Source organism: Pavona decussata, unplaced genomic scaffold (genome assembly GCF_977016875.1).
Source record: "Pavona decussata unplaced genomic scaffold, jaPavDecu1.1 SCAFFOLD_229, whole genome shotgun sequence".
Taxonomy (NCBI): Eukaryota; Metazoa; Cnidaria; class Anthozoa; order Scleractinia; family Agariciidae; genus Pavona; species Pavona decussata.
Genome location: NW_028145634.1, coordinates 836,091 through 858,182, shown reverse-complemented (window position 1 = coordinate 858,182; position 22,092 = coordinate 836,091). Strand labels below are relative to the sequence as shown.

Sequence of the window (22,092 nt, the reverse complement as noted above, 5' to 3'; positions counted from 1 at the left end):
TTTACACCTAAGCAAGCATTGATTTACCTGAACAGTTCGCTGTCATTTGTTGTCATGACTAACTCTCTGAAATAAGTTAAAAATTACCATTTTCATCAGCTACAATCTTTCTTTTTTTATAAAAATATTGTTTTTCCGGCCCAGGCTGAATATTCCTATATTTCTGCCGATTTTAGGCTGAACATATCCTTGTAATATTCTTAATCATAGCTTATGACATTTCCGTTAAGGGATGTATTTGGGTGTCAATTACAAGTGTTTGGTGTCTAGATCTGTTACAGTTAAGTAAAAGCATATCATCATTGTATTGTATTCACAGATTTTCAACGCACGAAATTATATTCTTTTCACAATTTCAGCTACCCTGCGAGCAGACTTCCTAGATACGTCGGGAAGAGGAAGGGACTTATCTAGGAAGTTAGAAGGGTCTCTGCTCGCAGGGTAAATTTCAGCCTCAGGTTTATTCTTAAAATTTCGCAAATTTTAGCCTCGATATTCTTCTAAAATATATTCTTTTAAAAAAGAAAGAGTGAAGCCCTCATTGGTCTAGTGGATATGGATAGAAGGTATGAAGCAAATGATCTGGTTTGAGGCGTACACTATTTCGAATTTCTAAACTTCTTTTACGGTTTGAAATGTTTCTGTTGTGTAAAAATCATAAGGTGTCCAACTTTGTTTTGGAGTATCCATTCTGTGACAACAAAAAATGAATCGACTGGGATCGAGAACAGTGGTGTAACAAGAATAAATAGAGCCCCAATAAATCTTGTACTGTTTATTGTTCTTTCCCTCGTCATGTGAAAAATACCTTCAACTCAGTTAATCGCTTGTCCCTTGCAGAGACTGTCTGAAATCAGTACAGAAATGCGATCTCAAAGAAAGTAAAAACATATAGATACATGGAAAATTGCTAGAGAAATAGGTCTGCAAAATTCCCAAAGAAACCTCGGCTGGAAAACAGCGTCTATTTTTGGCTGGGTCGGTACTCGCATATAATTACAACGAAGCACATTACAAGTGAATTTCGATAGCAAATGTTTCTGCGTCAGCGACAGGTGAAAAACTAAGCGCCCCATGTGCTGGCCAAACATAGAGGATATACTTTCTGTACACACCAATCAAAACAACGCCAAGACCAAGGGCGACTCAGCTAGCTTTTACCCCGCTTGACAACAGTTAAGCGTTTATTGTGTTCAGATTGTTATGTCCGATCTAGCTTTAAGTTGAATCGTAATGGTATTTGAACGAGGATGTGTATTACGATATCTATATTAGCCATCGTATAAAATTGGCTCCTTTGAAAACACTCAGTGGCAACGGTGGTTGTAAAAGAAAGTCGTTTAAATGAAAATGAACCGGCTATCCGCAGAGAATGAAGCCCACAGGGAGGCATCAACAAGGATAAAAAAGAAGAAAATACGCGGGTTTTCTTTCAGACTTAGAAGCAACGCCGTTTTACTGCCGAGGTTTCCGGGCAGGCAAGGACTATCTACACCATTAGATTACTTACAAGAAAATTTTTCTAGACATCAGATCTCATCCAGCCCTAAAGGGAGTCCACGTCTCGTTAAGCGAGCACCAGGAACGATCGCTGTCACCAGTAAAACACACATTGGAAAGAGAGTGTCACTGCACTACTGCGGACGGCCAAATGACTAGTCGGACGCCGCCGTGCTGACGGCGTGCGACTCAGCGCGCCGCGGTGTCGGAACACAGCACATTAAACAAACTACGATAAAATGACGCGACAGGTCATTTGTTTGGCCAGCTTATCTCCGCCGCGAATAACTTAGGGTAGAGTATGCAACAACTCTTAGTCTGAACAATATACGACATCTTAAATTAATGAATTCTTCGTGCCTGTCGAAGGGAGGGGGACCGTGCGCGGTCGAAGCGGTTCACCTTTCCTCAAATTGAGAATTAATGATAATTTCTGACGGTCAGTTTATGGTAACGGAGTGTCATTTCAACACTGTCACGCTAATCAAAATGTTCGGAGGTTTGGACAAAACAACAATCGCAGCTCGGCTGGCGTTCAGCTTTTGATGTTCTTCGTTGCCGCGCCGGCTGCACCAGGAGTGGACGCGGGATTCGAAGCCGAGGACGTTGACTTATTTTTCTTTTCTATTTCCAACTTTTCGAGTTGCTTCCACAGCTCTTCTCTTTCTTTCTCTTTTTTCTTTTCCCTACAAAAAAAAAAGTTAACAAATCAGTAAACACCCGCTGGCTGATGCGGTTCTTATATATAGGATGCATAGTGAGAAATCAGCCTGGAGAGATTCTTCAAAAATGTTTTTGGAAATGTTGTACAGTAGCTACTGAAAATTTGCTTTAATTAGTGAATGATTGACTCTGACATGTCTAATTATCAAACTAAACACTAATTAATCAAACTACTGCATAACGAATAAATTTAATCACATGTCTCTTCAATATATTGCGTATTTCTTTTTGTCTTTCGATGTCCGACTCGATTAGCTTTCGCTACTTCCGGTCCACTGTAATTAGCTAAAAGTTTATAAACATACAATGAAGGTTGATTGACTGATTAAAAAACCCAGCCTATTTAAACTTTTGTGTATTTGTAATGGTTAGGCACACATACTTGGATCTTCCTCAGTGTTGCCTAATCTTAAGTAATTTTTCGTTCATTTGTCAGGCTGACTTGGGTCTTACAGATGAGGTGCTTTATTGGCCAAATTTCAGCCTGGAGGTTCTTAATTCGCTGTTTCTTTTATGCGGGTGTTCACTGTCAATGTTTTCCAATCACAAATAAGGTACAGTTACTCTCCACTGCAGAGAGCAAATACAAGAACTGGCTGTACCAAAGAACGACTTGCACTACAGTACTGATCAACTCCCTTTTTTCTTAGGGATAGTCTATTTTCCGCTCGCCCCTCGAATATCGTGCTTGCTCAGTTGTTTCCGTTCTTCTCCGCGGATTTTCAAGCAAAAGAGAGACTGCCCGCAGTCTACCATCTCGTTGGATTTTCCAGGGACCTGGAGATTTGAACAGGGCCAGAAAGGGGTACAACTAACAGAGAATGCTTATCAAACTTACTTTTGTCTATCGGCTTTGTAAGATGATGTTAGTTCATCAAACAGTTTTGAGTTCATTTCCATGAAGGTCTTCAAAACGTTATACACAAGCGCTACGATGGTTCTGCAAAGGAAAAAGAACTGGATCAGAAGTGAATCAAACCCTCGCTTCCCTTTATTTTTTGAGCTAAATCACAAATTTGACATCTTTTCTACCATTTTCACTCGCCTAAAAGCGAAAAACAGAGTGCCAAGAGGCTGAAAGCTTTCGTCCAAGGACTGAAAAGTTCAGTAGAAGCACCTTGCACAGCCTGATAAACAGCACCACAAGAAAGTACTGCTCAGCAGCTTTCATCTGAATCGCCAAACTTAAGGATTCATTGTTAGTAGCAAATTAACCACAGTCCTCATTCATTCTCGCCATTTATAATTTTCCTGAAAGGGTTTGTCCAATGTTGTTGGTGACTAAAGCTTCAGTCACAATGCCTTGTGAAACCTTCTTGTTAGGAAAATTAAAAATTCCCATGGCCGTCTACATTTTGTCCGCGAAAGGTATAGATTTTATTCTATGTTATCCTGGGTGTCCTGTGGACGCAAGAAGATGGCGCTTGAGTCAGGCAGGTAATACTTGATCACCGACTGTTTTCTCAGTCGTGGAAGGGGATCTCTGTTTCAGGTGTACGCAACTACAGGCCTAATCTTCCTAGGAAATTTATGAACGCTAACGGATGTCATATCTTTCCACAGTTAGTAACAGTGAATCACAGCGGTAATGGCTCTAGCGATCGATAACGAAAAATGTTGAAAAGCTGAAAGTTAATTTTTTTCCGTTTCTCACAAGCACATCATTATATAAAAGAGAATAACAAGAAGAAGAAGAAGAAGAAGAAGAAGAAGAAGAAGAAGAAGAAGAAGAAGAAGAAGAAGAAGAAGACGATGACGATGATGGAGGAGGGGGAGAAGAAGAAGAAGTAGAAGAAGAAGAAGAAGAAGAAGAAGAAGAAGAAGAAGAAGAAGAAGAAGAAGAAGAAGAGGACGAAGACGAAGAAGAAGAAGAAGAAGACGAAGACGAAGAAGAAGAAGACGAAGACGAAGAAGAAGAAGAAGAAGAAGAAGAAGAAGAAGAAGAAGAAGAAGAAGAAGAAGAAGAAGAAGAAGAAGAAGAAGAAGAAGAAGAAGAAGAAGAAGAAGAAGAAGAAGAAGAAGAAGAAGAAGGAGCAGTAGTAGTAGCAGTAGCAGGAGCAGCAGCAGCAACAGCAGTAGTAGTAGTAGTAGTAGTGGCTCGTGACTCGACCTTGACTCGGGCTTGAGCTTGACTCGTGGTACGAGTCGACTCTAAAAATGAAGGATGGACCCTGGCTCGTGACTCGACCTTGACTCGGTCTCGAGCTTGACTCGTGTTACGAGTAAACTCTAAAACTAAAAGTTGGACACTGACCCGAACTTGGCTCGTGACTCGAACTTGACTCGGGCTCGAGCTTGACTCGTGCTACCAGTAAACTCCGTTCTGAGAGGTGTAATGATCATTCTTATTTGTTTTTTTACTATTATGTGTTGCTACTGGTCTGCCAGTAGCATATATTTTCATATCAAGCACTCGAGAATCTAGGTCGCATGAAATTAGGTACATATTCCAAGGATTTTCCAGTATTGACTGCAATTTTCAAGGACTTTTAAGGCCTTGAATTTTTGTTTTCAAATTCAAGGCCTTCCAAGGCGCGTGCGAACCCTGCACCTTGTCGACATAACACACAGCCCCACAAGAAAGCACTGCTCAGCAGCTTTCATTTGAATGGTCACACTCTAGCATTACATCCACACCCTCAAAAATAATAAGTAAAATGAGAGCCACAAGATAAGACGAGTCAGACGACCGTGCAAAGGTCACGGTTCATCGCATCAAAAACAAACCAGGGTGTTCGAACTATATAGGTGGCAGCAAATTAATACGAATCGCTGTTTGGCGAATGGCGAGAATCGTCGCACTATCGGTAGCCTGCAGAACAGCCGTTAATTTTTGCGTTTTTCAGGCGAGCGGAGGCAAGCGCGAGTCACGCACGACGAGATGGGCGCTTGCCTCCGCTCGCCTGAAAAGCGCACAAAAAAAATAACGCCTGTTCTGCAAGATATACTATCGAAGGACTGCGAGCACAAAACCGCTTAATCGGATTACAACTTGCTGCTCAGTGGAGCTTTATCGCTGGCTGGCCTCAGCTATGTCCAGGCCGATTAAAGTTAATTCGGCAGGATTTAAAGCAGACCAAAGTAAGTGAATTATCCAACAGCGCTTGAGCTAACAAAATAAATTGTAAACGATGTTAATGTCCTCTGAATCGTTTCCATCACGTCTGTTTTTGTTCCTTTACGGAATTAGCAAAACAAAACGTGGAATTTTAAACCTTTATTTAGTACTGCGTTTTGCCGAAGAGCATTTTCCACAACAGGAAATGCGAATAAATACGGCTTGACATGGCGGCGCCCTTAAACAGCCACAACAATAAAAAGATGGATTCATCCAAACAAGATAGAGCAGATGCCTCTAGTTAGAAGGATATAATCTGACAAACTATTAAAAACGACTGAAGAGTTTACACCTCACAAGAAACACAAAGAGAGCTTTCCATCTGTCAGAACTGGCAGGCCAGTTGATCATGTCCGTCGCAAACGGAATGCACCAATTTAAAGGGCAGTTTATATGCTACATTTTTTAATTGCTGTAAAATGGCTCACACTCAGAATGTTCTATTTTGAAGAATTCAAAGAATCAGTCCTTCATATTCGTACACTGCAGTTACGGACCGACCGTTCGGCTGACTAATGGAAAGTGCCCAAAGAATCGTCCTCCAAAATTAGTTGCTTTGTGCGCGCGAAAACCAAAATGAAACATCAACCGCCATTTTCTAGCTGACGAGGAACAGCTTGTGTACATTTTAAGCCATGACCTCTTTTTGAAACCTGTTAGCTTCTTTCGTCTGGCACCGTTGTACCTTGAGTCGTAGCCGGTCCAAGCACTGTGTACGCATACAAGACCCACCCCCCCCCCCTCCATGCTACCCTCCTCCCCACAAGCGGGTAACGCGACTCCGCCAAAAACGACTGCGTTGAGAAGCTGACAACGGCCCTGGATATTTTAGATTTTATCTGCTGAGGGATTTAACTGCATGATACAATGTATGCAGTTTAGGAACAAACAGGATCGGAAGGAAACTTTAGCTATTGACACGAGTATACACGACCTTTCTTACCGGCTCTTGCCACAGGTTTTGTGCTTTCCCGCGCTTGTTACCGATTACCGATAGGGTTTTTATCGTTCTTGTCACCGGCAATGTGTTTTCCCGCGCTTGGCTGTCGTTAAGGTGATTTCTTCCGCGTAGCATCGTTTTCGTATTTTCGCGCCTTTCTCGTCATTTAGTGTTTTCCGTGCTTGCCACCAGTCACGTGTTATTCCTTATCGTTTTGATTGGTTTAATGCACCATTCACAACTGTGGTGACCGTGAGCGGACCGTTTAAAGTTATCAGAAAACAGCAATTAACACAGAAAGAAATAATGACCAAAACAACACTCGGTAGGACAAGAGGGTCTACTTCTAGCCTCCCGCGCAGACGCTCTCTTGGCTCGTCACGCAATCTTTCCTCGCCAACAGAAGATTGCGTGATGAATCAAGAGTCAGTCTGCTTATTGAAATGGCTCAGTTTTAAAAGTGGAATGTCGATGGTTGTGAAAAAAATTATTACTACACAGAAAGTGAGCTTAAAACAAGCAAAACATTTTCAAATTTGCAATGATTGCAGTCATTACTTACTGGTTCCAGTGGTCCTTGGATATCCTATATAAACAGGAAAACATGATTGGTAGGATGACGTTGGAGTTTTCTTCGATCAGGCTCATAATGTACTCGTTATTCCAGAAGTAAAGTGCTCTCTCCGCCACCTGTGGACGATAAAAGAAGCCATTTAAAGAAATTTGCTCGCATGTAACATATTGTTTGCACCTCCTTTTTACACAGGAGTTTAAATAAATTTTTGAGAAGGTGTTAGACCTAAACAATTAGTAAACAGCAGAGCTATATAATCCCTTTAAGTCCTTAGGGTGACTGGCATCTAATTTCTCACTGTTCAAAAACTCATTAATGATTCATAAGCCCATTGACCTATCAAATGGTTGATAAAACATCACGTGCAGTGGTTTTAAAACGCGATAAAACCTCCTTATTAGTATGCGGTGTTTAATGTTTTTCTCGTATGCTAATTTCCAACGTTTACAAAAGCAACATTGTTATGAACTCCACGCTTTTCCAGGAATGGTTTTGAAGCCGTTCAAAAAACTCGCAGCACGTGTTTTATTGGGTATAAAACCACTTGGGTGCGCCTCGTGGTTTGAAATCCGATAAAACACTGCTTATTGTGTTTTAAACATTACTAAAACCTCTGCTGTTAGCTGCCTCGTAGAGTAAAATAATAAAAAATATCATCTATCATTACTCACCTGAAAATGAGGGCTTGATACACATCTTGCAATATTTTTAAACAGCGGTACCATAACTTTTTGAAACTGGGCCGGATCTATAACATCTAGAATTTCCTCTATTTCACCTAGAAACATCACCTGCAAGACAAAAAATTAACCACTATGATTAAGGTGGCTGAACCCTCTCTGCACAAGACTGCCACCTTGTCATGGTGGAGGGGCTTGGGACTGGAGCCTCTGTGACCCTGAGAGCTATGTTGGCTGGAGATTCATTTCTCCTGGTAGGGCCACCCTTTCTGGAAAGGTTGAAGGTGAGAGTACAAACAAAGAGCAGTCTCCCTGCCCTAGCCCTGTCCAGACAAAGGGCAGTCTCCCTGCCCTACCACTCCCTAGGTTTCTGGATTGGGCTGTGAACTAACCCCTCCCTCCTGTAAAACCTTTTGATTATGGAAACCATAATGTCAGTAACAGAAACTATGCAGAGTGTTGATAAGTGACCTGTGATTAAAACTGTGCAAAGTGGAAGGAACTGACACATGGCATTACACACCATCCAGAAGTGTCACGATGACAACAACTCAGTTTTAATTTTAAGGTGATTCCCTCAAAATGAAGTTGCTGTAAAGATTTATTTCAAAAAATGCAATAAAAAGAATAGGTCAGCATCTCGCAAACGTTTATTTCCAAACAAGGGTGGTACTAGGGACGAGCAAGAGAAATGAATTTCCACAGTAATCAAACGGGTATTTCAAAACTTACCACAGCAAATGAAACTGAATTCAACAACTGTCACTGAATAACAGTTGTTTTGACGCAAAAATGGTGCTGTGTCAGAGCTTTGAAAGTTCAACACATTCTGTTAAAATCTTAACAGGTGACTAGCTGTTTAGTTAGAATCCAGAGCAATATTACAGGAGGTTTTACTGGCTTCCTACCTCTTTTTGACTGCTTGTCTTTGGCCAGTATTTTAGTAACCCTAAAACAACCTAAAAGAACACACAATTATTAAAATTAGAAAACAGATGAAACAAAACAAGCCAAAGCAGTGTTTAGCATGGCTGGTTTGGCACAAGATTTTTAAATAAACCCTGAGATCAAGAGAATTAAGGTTAAGATCACCCAAAGTGAATTTCCTTGATTTTTTAATAACTTCTACCCAGTACTTTTATAAAGAAAAGTATGGGGAAAAGATAGGAGAATTTGTTCTTTGATATTAGGGGTTTAAAGGGTTGGGGTTTGAAGTCCACACAGGTTATGCACCACTAATCAACATTCAGCCTCTACCTTTTACCTACTGGTAGCTCAAGACTTACATGTTCTGTTAGTGTGGCATCCTTTTCCAAGAACTGGACAACACAATATGCCAACTGCAAGAAAATGAAATCAATTTTAGCAACCTTAAATAATGCAATGCCATTTGGTATTGTGTGAGAATTTCAGTTCCAGTTGACTGTTTGACTACATGAACTGCAGAATAGGAAATAGGAACATAATTTAGCATTGTTTATGGTAGTGAATGTGACCAAACGTAATTTAGGCAAAGTACAAACAATAGCATTCAGGCCTCTTTATTAATGGGGTCCTCCGAGGAGCAAAACACGGTTAGGTTTTGATAAAATATGTGTACAACTCTTTTCAAAATTGATACGCCACAGTCACAAGCAGGTAACTTGAACTGAACATTTTACTTTATAGACTTGAATTCTAAACAAGACAAAAAGAGGCTGCATGTTACAGTACTGTTGCTTCTAAAAAGGCAAACCATGTGATTAATTATCAACCATTACTTAACATTACAGAGCTTTAATCTTCAGGTTGATTCTGTGGCCTTCCACACTCACCTGCGCATGGTAAAGGCCCAAACACTTGACCTTGTGAAGAGGAATTAACACTCGGTTTAAAAACTGCTTATGCTCAGACTTCAGAGGAAGAGCAAATCCATTGATGATGCTGAAAGGAGACAGAGATTCTTCTTTGATGTACAATATTACAGCTTCACATGCAAAAGTGGGACCATTAATACTAATTTAATTGCACACTTAGTCTGATTGATTAACCATCAAATCAGAATTCACGAATGGAGGACAAAGAAGTCTAATCAAAGCCAGAAGTGAATTCTGATAGGATAGAGGCTCCCATAAAAGGATGCAAATTGCTTAAAAAGTGTTTACACTTTTGTCAAAATTTCCAAATTTCTCCAAATTCACTCTACTTTGGCAATCAGACTGGTTACCACATAAGAAACACAGTCCGGTATTTGTTCTGTGACCCAGAGATATCCAAGATAAAACAAACTGACAAGGGAAGTGTTCCTTATTTTAATGAGTTTAAACATGATTAAAAATGTGATCTTTGAATAATGCAATTCCCAGTGTTTTAATTAGCTTAGCAGCCATGGTGTATCAGCCATTATAACAAGCAAGACAAATAGCGGCCATTAAAATGTTTTCTGGTTGTTCTTGCAAAGCAATATTTCTTGATTGTTTTTAATAAAAGAATCATTCCACTTGCACTTGCTAGATGTGGTATGATTATAGCCAACTTGGTGCTACTTGCCCCTTTGGTTATCAATCATCACATATCAAACACATGCCCATTGAATAATAGTTTATTACTCTTACATTATTATCATCAGTGATACACACCTTCCTAAGATTTCTAGCAGTTCACCAACTCCATTGAAATGCTCTGTCTCATAAACAAATCTGCAACACACAGTTCATTACATCACTTCCATGTTACAATTTACAACGTAGACTACAAAATTGCTCAAATAACAAAATGAAATAGCATACATAAACCTACTTTAAAAATATGTGATTGATGTGTTTTCGAATGTACGCCCTAAGTCCCAGGAACTTCCCGTATATCCTGTGGAGGACAGTCTTGAGAAAATCTCTTTCACGAGGATCTTCACTATCAAAGAGTTCCAAAAGCTGTGAAAATAATACCATGAAAGATGCAAGTCAATTAGAAACTGGAAGGGACTTTGATGGAAGCTAAAACAATCTCCTGAATTTGAAACAAGTAATCACAGATGAACTGTTGATCACAATATTATTATTGTATAAGAATACCAAAAGTCCCCATAAACAGCTGGTCACTGTATCAATTTCTAAGACACAACATTTAAAGCAAAAAGTGGACAATGTCTGCGAAATTAGGGGAAACACTGGACATATTTTATTTGCCATACCTTCAAAATGGAGTAGTGTAAATTAAATTGAAAAGTCTGGCCATATTTTTATTTATAACTTAGTTGGTAACTTAACATAAGTGCACCAACTTATAAGTCTATATTCAGGAGGTTTCATTAGAATTTTCAACAGGTGGATGAGAAGTTAGTGCACCTAGGGGGGAAAGCTAACCCAAAACGACTTCATCCCAAGGGGATAAGGTTGAAATCAAACAAGTTATGTTCTTTTACAGAAAAATTCTGTCAAGACGATAAAAGCAGCTGGGCAAAGTGGTGTTCAGAGATGGCCAATTTTCCTTGAGGCAGCTGACCCTTAATGAAACCACTGAGTCACATATGACTTTTCTACTCTAGCGATTCTACAGCCTCCTCTTCTAGTGATCAAAAAGGAGGCATGAGTACTATAGGCAAGTTACTGAATTCAAATTCGAAAGTGTTATTAACCACCCAATTACCCTGGGGCATTTGACCATCTCCCTTTTTTTACCTTATAACATTTTCGCTTCTTCTAATGACCAATTCATTGGCAAATTCGGATCTAAATTTTGCTAATAAGAAGGCTGAATGTTCTGTGCCAGTGAAGTGGACTATAAAGTCAATAACTGTCATGAATGAGAGCACCCATTACCTGTAAAACAAACTTCTGATCTATGTGCTTCTTGGCAATAGTCGGTTGAAACTCTGCTGACTCCAAAAACCGGAGGAAGAATTCATACACAATCTGTCAACACGAAAAAGAATGAAAATACTTTGCTTATCATTATTTACTTGAAGAAGTGGCATGGACAATGTCAAATTTTCAACCTTTAAATGTGCTGTCTATTCGAGGACACAGCCACCAAATGAAAACTGATTTTAAAAAAATAGCTTTGAATAATGCAATGGACACCACTGCCCCCCCCCACCCCTCCCCCAACCGGAAAAAAAGTCTAAAACTAAAAACAAAATTAACGCAAAATACTCAAAATGTTACTTCCTAGTTTCCCAGATGGGTTTAGGTAGGATTTTGAAAAAGGGTCATTTGTACAAGCTAACATTTGGTCTGTTTGGATTTTTAGGTGAAAACTCAAGTCTCAGATAATTTTAGTAAGTGGAATTCTAATCTCCTGAATTTATGAGCTACTAGCAAAGAGAAAAATAATTTCAAGGACTCGCAATCACCAGAAGTGCATTTCAAGGGCATGAATTTTGATGTTCAAATACAAGGTACTACTTTCTGTCTTTCAAGGGCTTGCAGGGTGCATGTAAACTCTGCCACTAATTTCCGTAATTGGCTACTACATTTCCAAAAGTTAGTGGAACAGCCGCTAGTAATCAGCTGAGCCAATGTCTAACTATGGGCTTCTTTTTGTCACCGAAGTAGACATAAGCATGTTCAGAGTTTACAGTCAACCCAGGTCACACGTGAACGATTTGAAATTTGAACGGAGTTTTGAAATTTACATGTCAGTTTTGAAAATCGCCAACGAGATTTCAGAGTTCCTGAATAAATTTCCCTAGCTTATTGACGGTATAAAGCTATGAATTTTTCTCTGCATTGCAAAATTGAATATTTCAAGAATAACAATTGTTTCCCAAGTATTTTGAATCTTTTTTTTCAGTTAATGCGTCTTTTTCGGAACCATTTCCAGAGAAATGTCCAACATTCCATTCACACGTCGGACATTACAAAGAGAAATTCGAATGTTCATTTCATTCTTGGAAATACTGTTCACGTGTGACCTGGACTGACTGTAATAATTATAAGCATAGTAAGGAACACGCTAATGTATGCAAAATATGGCTTGGTAATCTGTTGTTTTTCAATATTAGGGTTCTTAGAAATCAAGACCTTTTTAAACAATTCTGGAAACACAAAAATTAAGCATTCTCATGATCTCTATGTGTGATGAAGTAGCAATACTGTATGGAGCTACATCCTGGTCACTTTTGTGCTTTAAAGCATTAACCTAGATATTACAGATTTATTGGAAAAGAGTATGCTTTGCAGTTAAAAAGATTGACAAGTTATTCCTTATGGTGATAAAATTGTTTTAATTAAGAATCAAATTAGTATTCAAGCTGTACACAAAGCACAACATCATCAAACTTAATTTTAATAGTTGTCCTTCTACAATCCAAGTTAGAGAATATCTAATATTTCAAAGAAGTTTGTTCACAACCTGTTACTTTCAATCTCTCAACTAGATTCCAACCAGTCACAAATACACTTTGCCATGGTTTTTTAAAAGAAAGAAAGGGTTCTTTTTGTTGTATTGTTTTACCATGCTTTGTGGATCTCCATACATACATTCATGGTTTGAATTTTAATTGACATAACGCCAAAGTAAAAGCTATATGATTTCAAATTATTAGTTTCCTCTTGTTGGTTGTCTGTAATTGCATCTTTGTAAAGGGCACTTTTTTTTGTTTTACAAAGAAAAGTGTGAAATGAAAGAATTCAAATGGCTGTCATTAAAAGAGTCTCCAGTTGACCCTTTGTTTCTGAGCTGTCAATTAAGAACACAGCAAATGTCAAAAGTGATATTTGCACTATATGAGTTGGTATGTAAATTTTGAGCTAGGATAAAGAGTGCCTCCTCAAAGCCACTTGAGATTTTTGCAGTACAATCCTTGCAATTAAGATTAAAAATGAAAAAGTAAAAAGCATTGAAAACTGTTTTACTGTATATGCAGTGTGGATAATATAACTCAACTGGTAGATTCATGCGAACTCTATTCAACACACAGAAATTTAACAATAAACGCTACAAGCTGATTTTACAAAAGAGTTTCTCTCTACTTTATAGGGATTGAGTCCACAGGAAAATGTCATTATCTCTTTGATCATCAAGGACATCCATGGCTAAATTTGACATTAACAGAACATGTAGGAAATGCTAATTTGTATGACATTATTTTTTTGAACGTGCATCAACATGGAAGGTAAACATTCAGAGATGTAATACCAAGAAAGGAAAATCAATTTAAGTCCATTGCAGTGTGAAAAACATTGCAGAATAAGGGAAAATTTCAAAACCCTACCCAATGGCATAAATTTTACTTTAAGATGAAAGAAATAGAGTAAAAGCAATATTTCACAATTTCACGAGACATTGTGTAATGGTTGCTGGCTTTAAGGAACTCACATCATTGCATGTGAGTACCTTTGTACCTTCGGAAGAACCTTTAAGCCTGATTAAAGCATTACACAAGTTTTAATTTTAACAAATGTTTCTCACAGGGCATTGATTGTTGTCCATTTCAATCATGTCCTTGTTAATATTTACATAACTAAAAATATTGCTTTTTCATTTTTGCAAATAGCTACTGATAAAATTGACACATTTCTTCTATTGATGGAAAGTGCCATTCACATGTGATTTTCACAAGTAAAGGTATGGGGGAATTTTTTTTAAAAAAATCTTTATTTAGGAAATACAAACGTAAAAGATATGGATGACTGCTTCTAATACATTTTGAGTTCTCCTTAACTTTTTTTCTATTATTTGATTTAAAAAAAAAAACACTATAAAATTTTTAGTAATTATCATCAGTTGCATGTACACAAAAACTGTTATTTGAAAACATAGCCCAAAATGGTATCAAATTTCACATGTGAGGTTTGAATCAGCTTGTTACCTAAGTTTACACTTTCAGCTGGTTGTTGCACAAAAGTTTGAATGAAACCACTGTTTTTCAAGAGTAGTCTTTGCAAAACATGCCCAGGGATTATTCAAGGGCTGAGGACCATTGCAGAATTAATATATTAGCACATACAAATTGCCCCAGGGTGTAAATCAAGGTGCACCAATATTGCCAGGAAACTAGAACTATCCACAACACAAGGGGAAGTGAGAACTGAGACTGCAAGGAAGTCTTTTTATCTTAATGGATCAAAACATTTTAATGATATTCCAAATAAAATGAAGGATCTTAACTCAGTCATGATTTTTAAAACTTGTGTTTTAGAATTCTACAGATCACAAGCTCTTTATTACTTTTAAAGTTAGTGGCTGTATTTAGGTTTTTTAGGTTCTTTTCTTTTTTGCAGGGCCCTTATTGACATCAGCATTTTATGCTGAAGAGGTCACTCTGGTTAAATAACATTTATTATTATTATTATTATTATTATTATTATTATTATTATTATTATTATTATTATTATTATTATTATTATTAAAGCCTATCTACCCATTACAAGGAGGTTTAACAAATTCAAGTAAAAATACCAAGAAAACATTTTGAAATATGAAAACACAACAGCTCTATCTGAGAGGTGGATACAAAAAGAACCCACTGATTCAAACACATTTATCCTATTATAGTACGTGTGATGTGATGGTAGCTACTGTCTGATTGCTTAAGAGTGATGTCTACAAATCGGTTGCTACTAACCAATCAGATTACAAAATATTTTACAGTTAGGATTAACCGTGTTACCGGCTAAACCTATACGCTACCAAGCAGGACATACACACATCAGCTTATAAACGACATACCTGTAGATGAGGCCATGAGGCTTCAAGTGTTGGATCATCTTCTTCAGGATCAAAGTCAGGGTTATCAGATGGTGGCAAAGTTCTGAAAATGTTGGCATCCACCTGAAACAAAACAAGGCGTATTTATTTATTTATTTGTTTATTTATCGGGAGACCGCATGGCCTGGTATTTAGGTTCAAGGAGTAGTTCTGGCCATTTGGATGTTTCATGGTAGTCCTGAGTTCAAATCCCTGCCCATGCTATTTTAATTACTATTGTAATTAAGTTACAAACTTATTTAATATGATATTTGCAATTTCTTTTTTCTTCTTCCCCTGCCTTGATTAGTTAGCTACATGCAGGTGGAAGAATTTTTGTATTCATTTATTTGCTTGTGATATAATAATGTGTTGTTGTTGTTGTTGTTATGCTATTTATGTCAATACTAAGCCAACTGATCAGCCTCCTACCAGTGAGAGTTTTTAATGTTCTATTTGGGAAGTTACTTTCTTTAAGCCATTAATTCTCTCTCTTCTTGCTATTGTCCTGGCAAATTGTGGCCAAATTGTCAACAACTTCATCTGTGACATGGTGTGTGACAGGTTCCACATTATTTAATTGGGAAATGTGAGAATTTTCAACCAAAAATGCCAACAACTGGGATGGACAAGTTTTTGTTTGATTTTGTGTGAAACGCATATGAATTTGTAAGATTGTTTCCTACTTTATCAGCTGGTTATCAAACACATCTTCAGGCAGTAAATGTGATGACCATACAAGTGGTACAAGGGCCACATGCCCCTGAAGGCCAGTTTTGGCCACTGTAGGCGTCAGTGGATTAACAAAGGTTGTATTAAAAAAGGAAGCACAATTAACATGCTGCTTCCAAAAGAACACAAGAAATGTTTTCTGCACAAAATCAAGTGAATTATACAAAACAAGGATGGCTAAATCATGTCAAATAAACACCTGAATGCAGTGGGTTTCATTAGAAGATGAATCTGTTTGGGCTAAAATAATCAACTACATTGTATCAATTCTTGGTTAACGCTTAGGAAAAAAATTCCTCCAATATTCATGAAGTATGCACTTCAAATGTTATTGACAGCACCAAATTCATAACTATTAAGATTGAAACAGTTGAATCTCACAACCTGGGCTACTAGTATCCCTCATGCTGACAAGAACATTAATCCACATTTGTTACATTATATACTTAATTTGAACAGCAGTCAATTACCTTGTTAATTCCTACGTGATAATGAAGTACAGTAAGTGTTTTGCATTCATAACAATATTGCAGGTACCCTTTCAAAGCACCAGACATCAGATTCCCTACCAATGGAATTTTATGATTTTCAATAATTCTCTCTTGGACTAAAAGTATGTTTTTTTTAATTGCCTACATCTGCCTTTAACACAAGTTACCATTAAGAAATCGATGTAGATTAGTTTAAGCCCCTTGAAGTAGGATAAACACATAGTTAATGCTCTTAGGAGGCATTTTGGGATGCATCAGAAATAATTTCGTTTTTTTCATATTGATGTTATATCAAAGTAAACTCAAAATATTGTAAGTGAAAGGGCTTGTGGGAATTGTGAGGACTTTTAATACAATTTACATTTTGCCCACCTTAGATTTAGCTAAAACTTTCCTGCATGGTCAAGATGTGATTGGAAAAATTTTGTCAGTACTTACATGTTTTGTGGTACCTGTCTGAAATTTTTCTAGCAAAGACGCAATGCAAGAAAAATAGATCTGTCTAATTAACAAATCAAAATATTTGACTTGGAAGTAAGGAGAGATGACTATTGTGTGTGTGGTTTATTATTTACCCAAGGACCAAGGAAAACATAAAATCTTTCCAAAGAAATAAAGGGGAGGGGTCTGTCTCCCTTCCTGCTTTACAGCAATTTTCTATATTGTAAAATAAGCCAAACCCAGCTCCTCCCAATTTTATCTGGACTCCCACATTACACAGGGTAGCTCTGGATCTGCCAGTGATTTTATAGTTGTGTTTTGCATGGAAGGCAGTCATATCCTCAATTTGTACAACCATGAGCCATTGAAGTGAACATACTCAATGACGTTCAATTACACATGGGTTGGGTGGTACAGATGAAGTGTGTTTGCAAGCTACTCACAATTACTAAGTCTTTCTCACAACTGTCTGTGACATCTCTATAGTTTAAGTAGGGGCACTTTCATAGCCATTATTTCAAGCTACAAGCTACACAATACAAAACTGAGCTAACACTTTGTCTTGTACTAGAAAATCATTGACCAAAACACAGAACTCTACTACTAGAAAATCATTGCCCAAACACAAACTACCATGTGACAATGATACATAGCAGCTTGTTGATGTAATGAGTAAATACAGTCAGTTTGTCATGAGCAGGAGACAACAAGAAATCTGAGATGCAGACCACTGATTGGGAAAACTCTTCTTAAGCTAGATGATATATTTTTTACCATACATGTATTTGTTTCTTCATTCTATGTTTACAACAGGTAATTCTTACAGCTTGAATTTTTTTTCATTAGTTGACTACATATTTTTTTATATTTTCAACTGATGTAATCTTGTGCGCATGTATTTTATATTTTTATTGTAACATCGACTATGTATTTTTATTTGATGAATAAAGACGTATTATTATTATTATTATTATTATTACAGCATAGAAACAAAGAAAAAAGAAAATACAAAAACACAACACATTTACATGAAAGCTAGTAAAGAAACAGCATGTTACATAAAAAAAAGAAGGAATAGGGATGAAAAAGGTGAGACTGATGAACATGAGAAAAGGCTTGAAAGAGGAACCATGGAAACTGACTTTTTAGCAGACAATAATGGTTAAAGGGAAGAGAAGAGGAGAAAAAATAAAATGAAATGCCAATCATAACGCAAGCAGCAATTTGCATCACTTTTCTTGAAACTTTTTTTTTTAGTCTGTCTGGAAAGAAACCTATTTTTCAATTCTATACTGCTGTTGTTATATTCTCTGTTACATGGAGAGACATTTTTAAATTTACAACAGTAAACATGATCTCTTGCAAGAAGCAAACAATGATTAAATAAAAGCTCCTCCTTCTGCACAAAAACACAGACCTGATCACTGGAAATTTTGGAAAACTCCCTAAAAAGTAGACACAATCTGTTGGGTGGGTGTGGCTCAAAATCATTCCTGAAAACTGACTGACACTCTGTATACATGATGAGACATGAACGAGACATGAATGAGACTGTATTGTAAATCAGTTGACCGACAAACAGCTGCTGACATATTTGTTGGCTCAGTGCCGTGCTAACTCTAATGCTGGCCATTTTACATTTTTGCACCCTAAGTGGTACCAATCCACAAATTTTATCCCCTACAAGTTACAAGGATCATCCATGTAATTTTTTAATTGGAGGCATCCTCCCAGAATATTTTCTTAGCACATAAGTGAGATGTCCTCCATGCAGTCTTCTATGCAGCCGTTTTTAGGGTTGTCACGCGACGAGCCTAAAAATGGCTGCGTAGAAGACTATCCTCCATGCTGCTAGGATCAGAAAGGCAAAAGCATCATACAAAGGGATAAAGAGAGAAATGTATAAATCACGTGAAGCTCAGTAAAAAAAGTAACTACAGTACAGCAAGGACACTTATCGGCCTCCTTCCATCTCATAAGACGATGGGATGCACCTTGTAAGGACACTTTTGGGGCAATAAAAAGTGTCAGTGTCTGTAATAGGCAAAGATGCCATGCAAGAAAAAGCGGGCCTGTTATTCAGTGATTTGTTTTAGTGAAAATGTTCCAAGTCAGGAAATAGAAAACTGTCCTCAATAATGGGATGTCCTGTTTCAAATGGTGGCTTGTAAATCTTGGTTCGACTGGATACTTATTTTGTCATGAGCGCAGGACAAGTCAAAAATCTGAGTTGCCACAGAATTGGAACCAGTGAATTTCTGCAAACTGACCTCCGAGCTCAAGGGAGACTTTTAGTGAGCTGCATTATATACATTTCCTAGGTTCAGGTGTGGCATGTGGAAGACAAGTCCTAGATACTATTAGGATCAGTAACGTCAAAGCCATTGTGTGTAGTTATGAGAAAGATGGTAAACATTGCACTTGATCAAGTCACTGTAACCTAACTACAGTGTGTATGCAAGAAGTTCACCACTTCTCTGAGCATTTGGGATATGCAACAATAAAGTGATTAAAATCCATCTGTGTGGTTCATTTTCAACATGAATTCTATTGACAACATGCAGGGATGATAATGACAGGTGCAATTTTTGCTTCAATTTATTGTATTTATTCAATTGTTGAAATCAATAAAATGCTGTAATGTAAGGATCATTGACTGCAAATGTCATTTCACTTGTTATAATCTTTTGTGTAAATTCTAGGAGATTCCAGGAGATGTATCTTCACAGACGTGTCCTTCGTGGGGCTCAAAAATGCATGAACTAAGAAAATTCTTTGAATGGACAAAAATAATAACTGCCGTACTTTTCACTTTATGTTTGGACTATTTAAAATTTCAGTGACATGATACAGACCTAGCTTTGATAGGGAGTTTATACATTCCTTGCTAATGAACAAGGCACATTATTAAACATACACAAAATAATAGACGAAATGCTACACAAGAACAAAGTATAAACAACAAGAGGCAAAAATTTGTCAAAACCGGAAAAATACCCAGTTTGCAATTAACTGCCAGGGCCGGTACAACCATTTTTTTCACTTCTACTCACACTGAAAAGGAACTACGGCTGAAAGCTCAAATTCGTAAGTACCAAAGGACTTCTGAGTGTTCAATTTGTGTCATTACCTTAGGATTTGTAATCATTAAAGTTCCGAATTGAGCAAAGATACCCGTTGAGCAAACATATCACAAGTTGGCAAGGTGATTTTCATGGCCCGTTACAATATCTAGTAATTGATATACATCTATACTTCTTGGGTGACTTCCAAAGAAGATAGATAAGATGGAAGCGTCTAGTCTATATCCTAGTTAATTTCTGGAAGCTACCGGTCTGCAAAAGTACTATGTAGTTCAATGCAATGTACAACTCAAACATAAACGCGAACAGTGTTTACACAGGGAGACATATTTAATACCACGAACATAGAAAAGGTGGACTTTTATCAGCTTTGCACAGCAACTGTCCGGAAACGTTTTGAAATTCCATTTGAAAAACTCGACGAATAGTGACTTACATGTAGTAAACTCGACTGTGTTAAATGTTCACCCTTCAGCTCTCTATGGAAGGGTGAGCTCTTTAACTTCTTTAACGCCTTGTTGGAATCAACATTGACCAGCTACGGAAACTACGTTGTGTTTGAGCACAAAATCACGAACGGTACGATTCTTCCATTCTCATACGAAATAAAGAACCTTAACGATAGCCAAGCGACTAATAAAAGAAACGATCTGCTGCTGCGAGCAGAACAAATGAATTTCAAGGGTCTTACTCGCTAACAAGATAGTTGCCCGGCAAATCGATTTAGCCTACATGTGAGCTTTGTACAAGCCACAGGCAACTCCTAATGCACTCTCCTCAATCGCCATTTTTACAATGACACTAACATAAGTTTATTCACTCACCATTTCGATTATTTTTGGATAAACCGCCTCGGTGAGGACTCCACGACCTGATGCAATATAGTCAACAAGTTCGTTTAAACATGCCCGCTTTATTTCCTTCCCTTTTAGATCACTGACTGGATCCATGAAATCGAAGACTACACAACACTGCTGTAGCTTTTTGATGAACAATTCCTGTTGCTCGGCTGGCGATGCGTCTAGTTTGTAAACAGAACAGTCGCTTTAGAGAAAAATATTGATTTAAGAGATGGAAAAATTGCCAAGTTAAGTCTTGGGCCTGATGTACAGTCAGTTTGTCACCCACCTTTCAAAAGACCAAGAGGTTGTATTTCAAAACTCGGTTTAGACCGAAACCTGGACGATCCTTGCTGTTTTTTCTGTGCAGCTTTCTGTGGTTTCCGCACAGACTTTCGATTAAATGGGTCCGGATGACCAGCAGCAGGGGCAGGATTAATATTTGGCCTCTTTGCCTGCATTACAGAAGGGAAAAAAGCGAAGTAATAAGCGTTAGACTGCGAGTATGTTTGCACAGAGGCGAGTGCTTGCTGTAACGACAACAACAGCACGCTTGACGTGATCCCCACTCATTACTTACTTCCACAGAGTCCATGGTTCGTGTGGATAGCAAATTGGCGATTTCCCGATGGAAGAGGGAAGATCGCTTCCTTCTCCGGGCCTTCTACTACGTTTTGATTCCTTTTCCTGCCCTAAACAATCTTTTGGAGGAGACAACTTCAAGCTCCGGAGTGTGGAACCAGCGAATAAACAGCGTTGCGTCTCATTGGCTGACTTGTCGCCGCCATATTGGAAGTCCCGGATGTTCAGGCGCGTTGACGTCAAAGCGTAGGGGACCTTCAAACTTTCGCAAATTTTGCCGAACGAAAATTATTCACTGATTCAATTTCAACTGTCTTTTTTCCATAGATGTTGCTACGAGAACGCAATTTATCACTAATATAAAACAATATCTTTGCTAATAATCAGCCAAATGTCTGAAATAACTGAACGCCAACGTTGATTTAACAAAAATGGCAAAGTTTAACTTTAATACTTTTCCTGTTGTCCGAGCTTAATTCAATGACAATTTATTATGAAGCTGGGGACCACAAGTTGACGCACAATGCCCCGGGTTAAAGTAAAAAGGTCGAATTCCCGATTTCTGTTCATATTTTTTAAAACCCCCCTGTTTGAAAATCCGAAGTTAATTCAAAAGCTATATGTCCTATCTATCATAGTTTACTTCAACAGGGCGTGGTCAAATTACTGATTTAAATTTTTTTTACCTCTACGATTATTTTATGGGCAAGAATCTTAAGCA

The 22,092-nt window shown here is 37.9% G+C and overlaps 1 protein-coding gene across 1 annotated transcript; it reads right to left on the bottom strand.

Moving 5' to 3' along the window:
- Nucleotides 1-760: 760 nt before the first annotated feature.
- Nucleotides 761-21,544, bottom strand: LOC146458766 (serine/threonine-protein phosphatase 2A 56 kDa regulatory subunit epsilon isoform-like). The gene is made up of 14 exons (XM_085090325.1): nt 21,370-21,544; nt 21,079-21,244; nt 20,775-20,971; nt 15,186-15,287; nt 11,333-11,425; nt 10,314-10,444; nt 10,154-10,213; nt 9,350-9,458; nt 8,822-8,875; nt 8,444-8,494; nt 7,527-7,646; nt 6,844-6,971; nt 3,062-3,163; nt 761-2,186 (listed from the first exon to the last, which is right to left on the bottom strand). The coding sequence occupies exons 1-14, from the start codon at nt 21,382-21,384 to the stop codon at nt 2,036-2,038; spliced, it is 1,479 nt and encodes a 492-aa protein (XP_084946451.1). The 5' UTR covers nt 21,385-21,544; the 3' UTR covers nt 761-2,035.
- Between the last annotated feature and the right edge of the window lie 548 nt (nt 21,545-22,092).

Excerpts from the sequence above, each read along its gene's own strand:
- LOC146458766 (XM_085090325.1), bottom strand. Across the intron at positions 20,972-21,078 it reads ACCTCTTGGTCTTTTGAAAG|ACGCATCGCCAGCCGAGCAA; the intron begins GTGGGTGACAAA and ends TTTACAAACTAG. Across the intron at positions 6,972-7,526 it reads TATCAAGCCCTCATTTTCAG|GTGGCGGAGAGAGCACTTTA; the intron begins GTGAGTAATGAT and ends TATCGTCCACAG.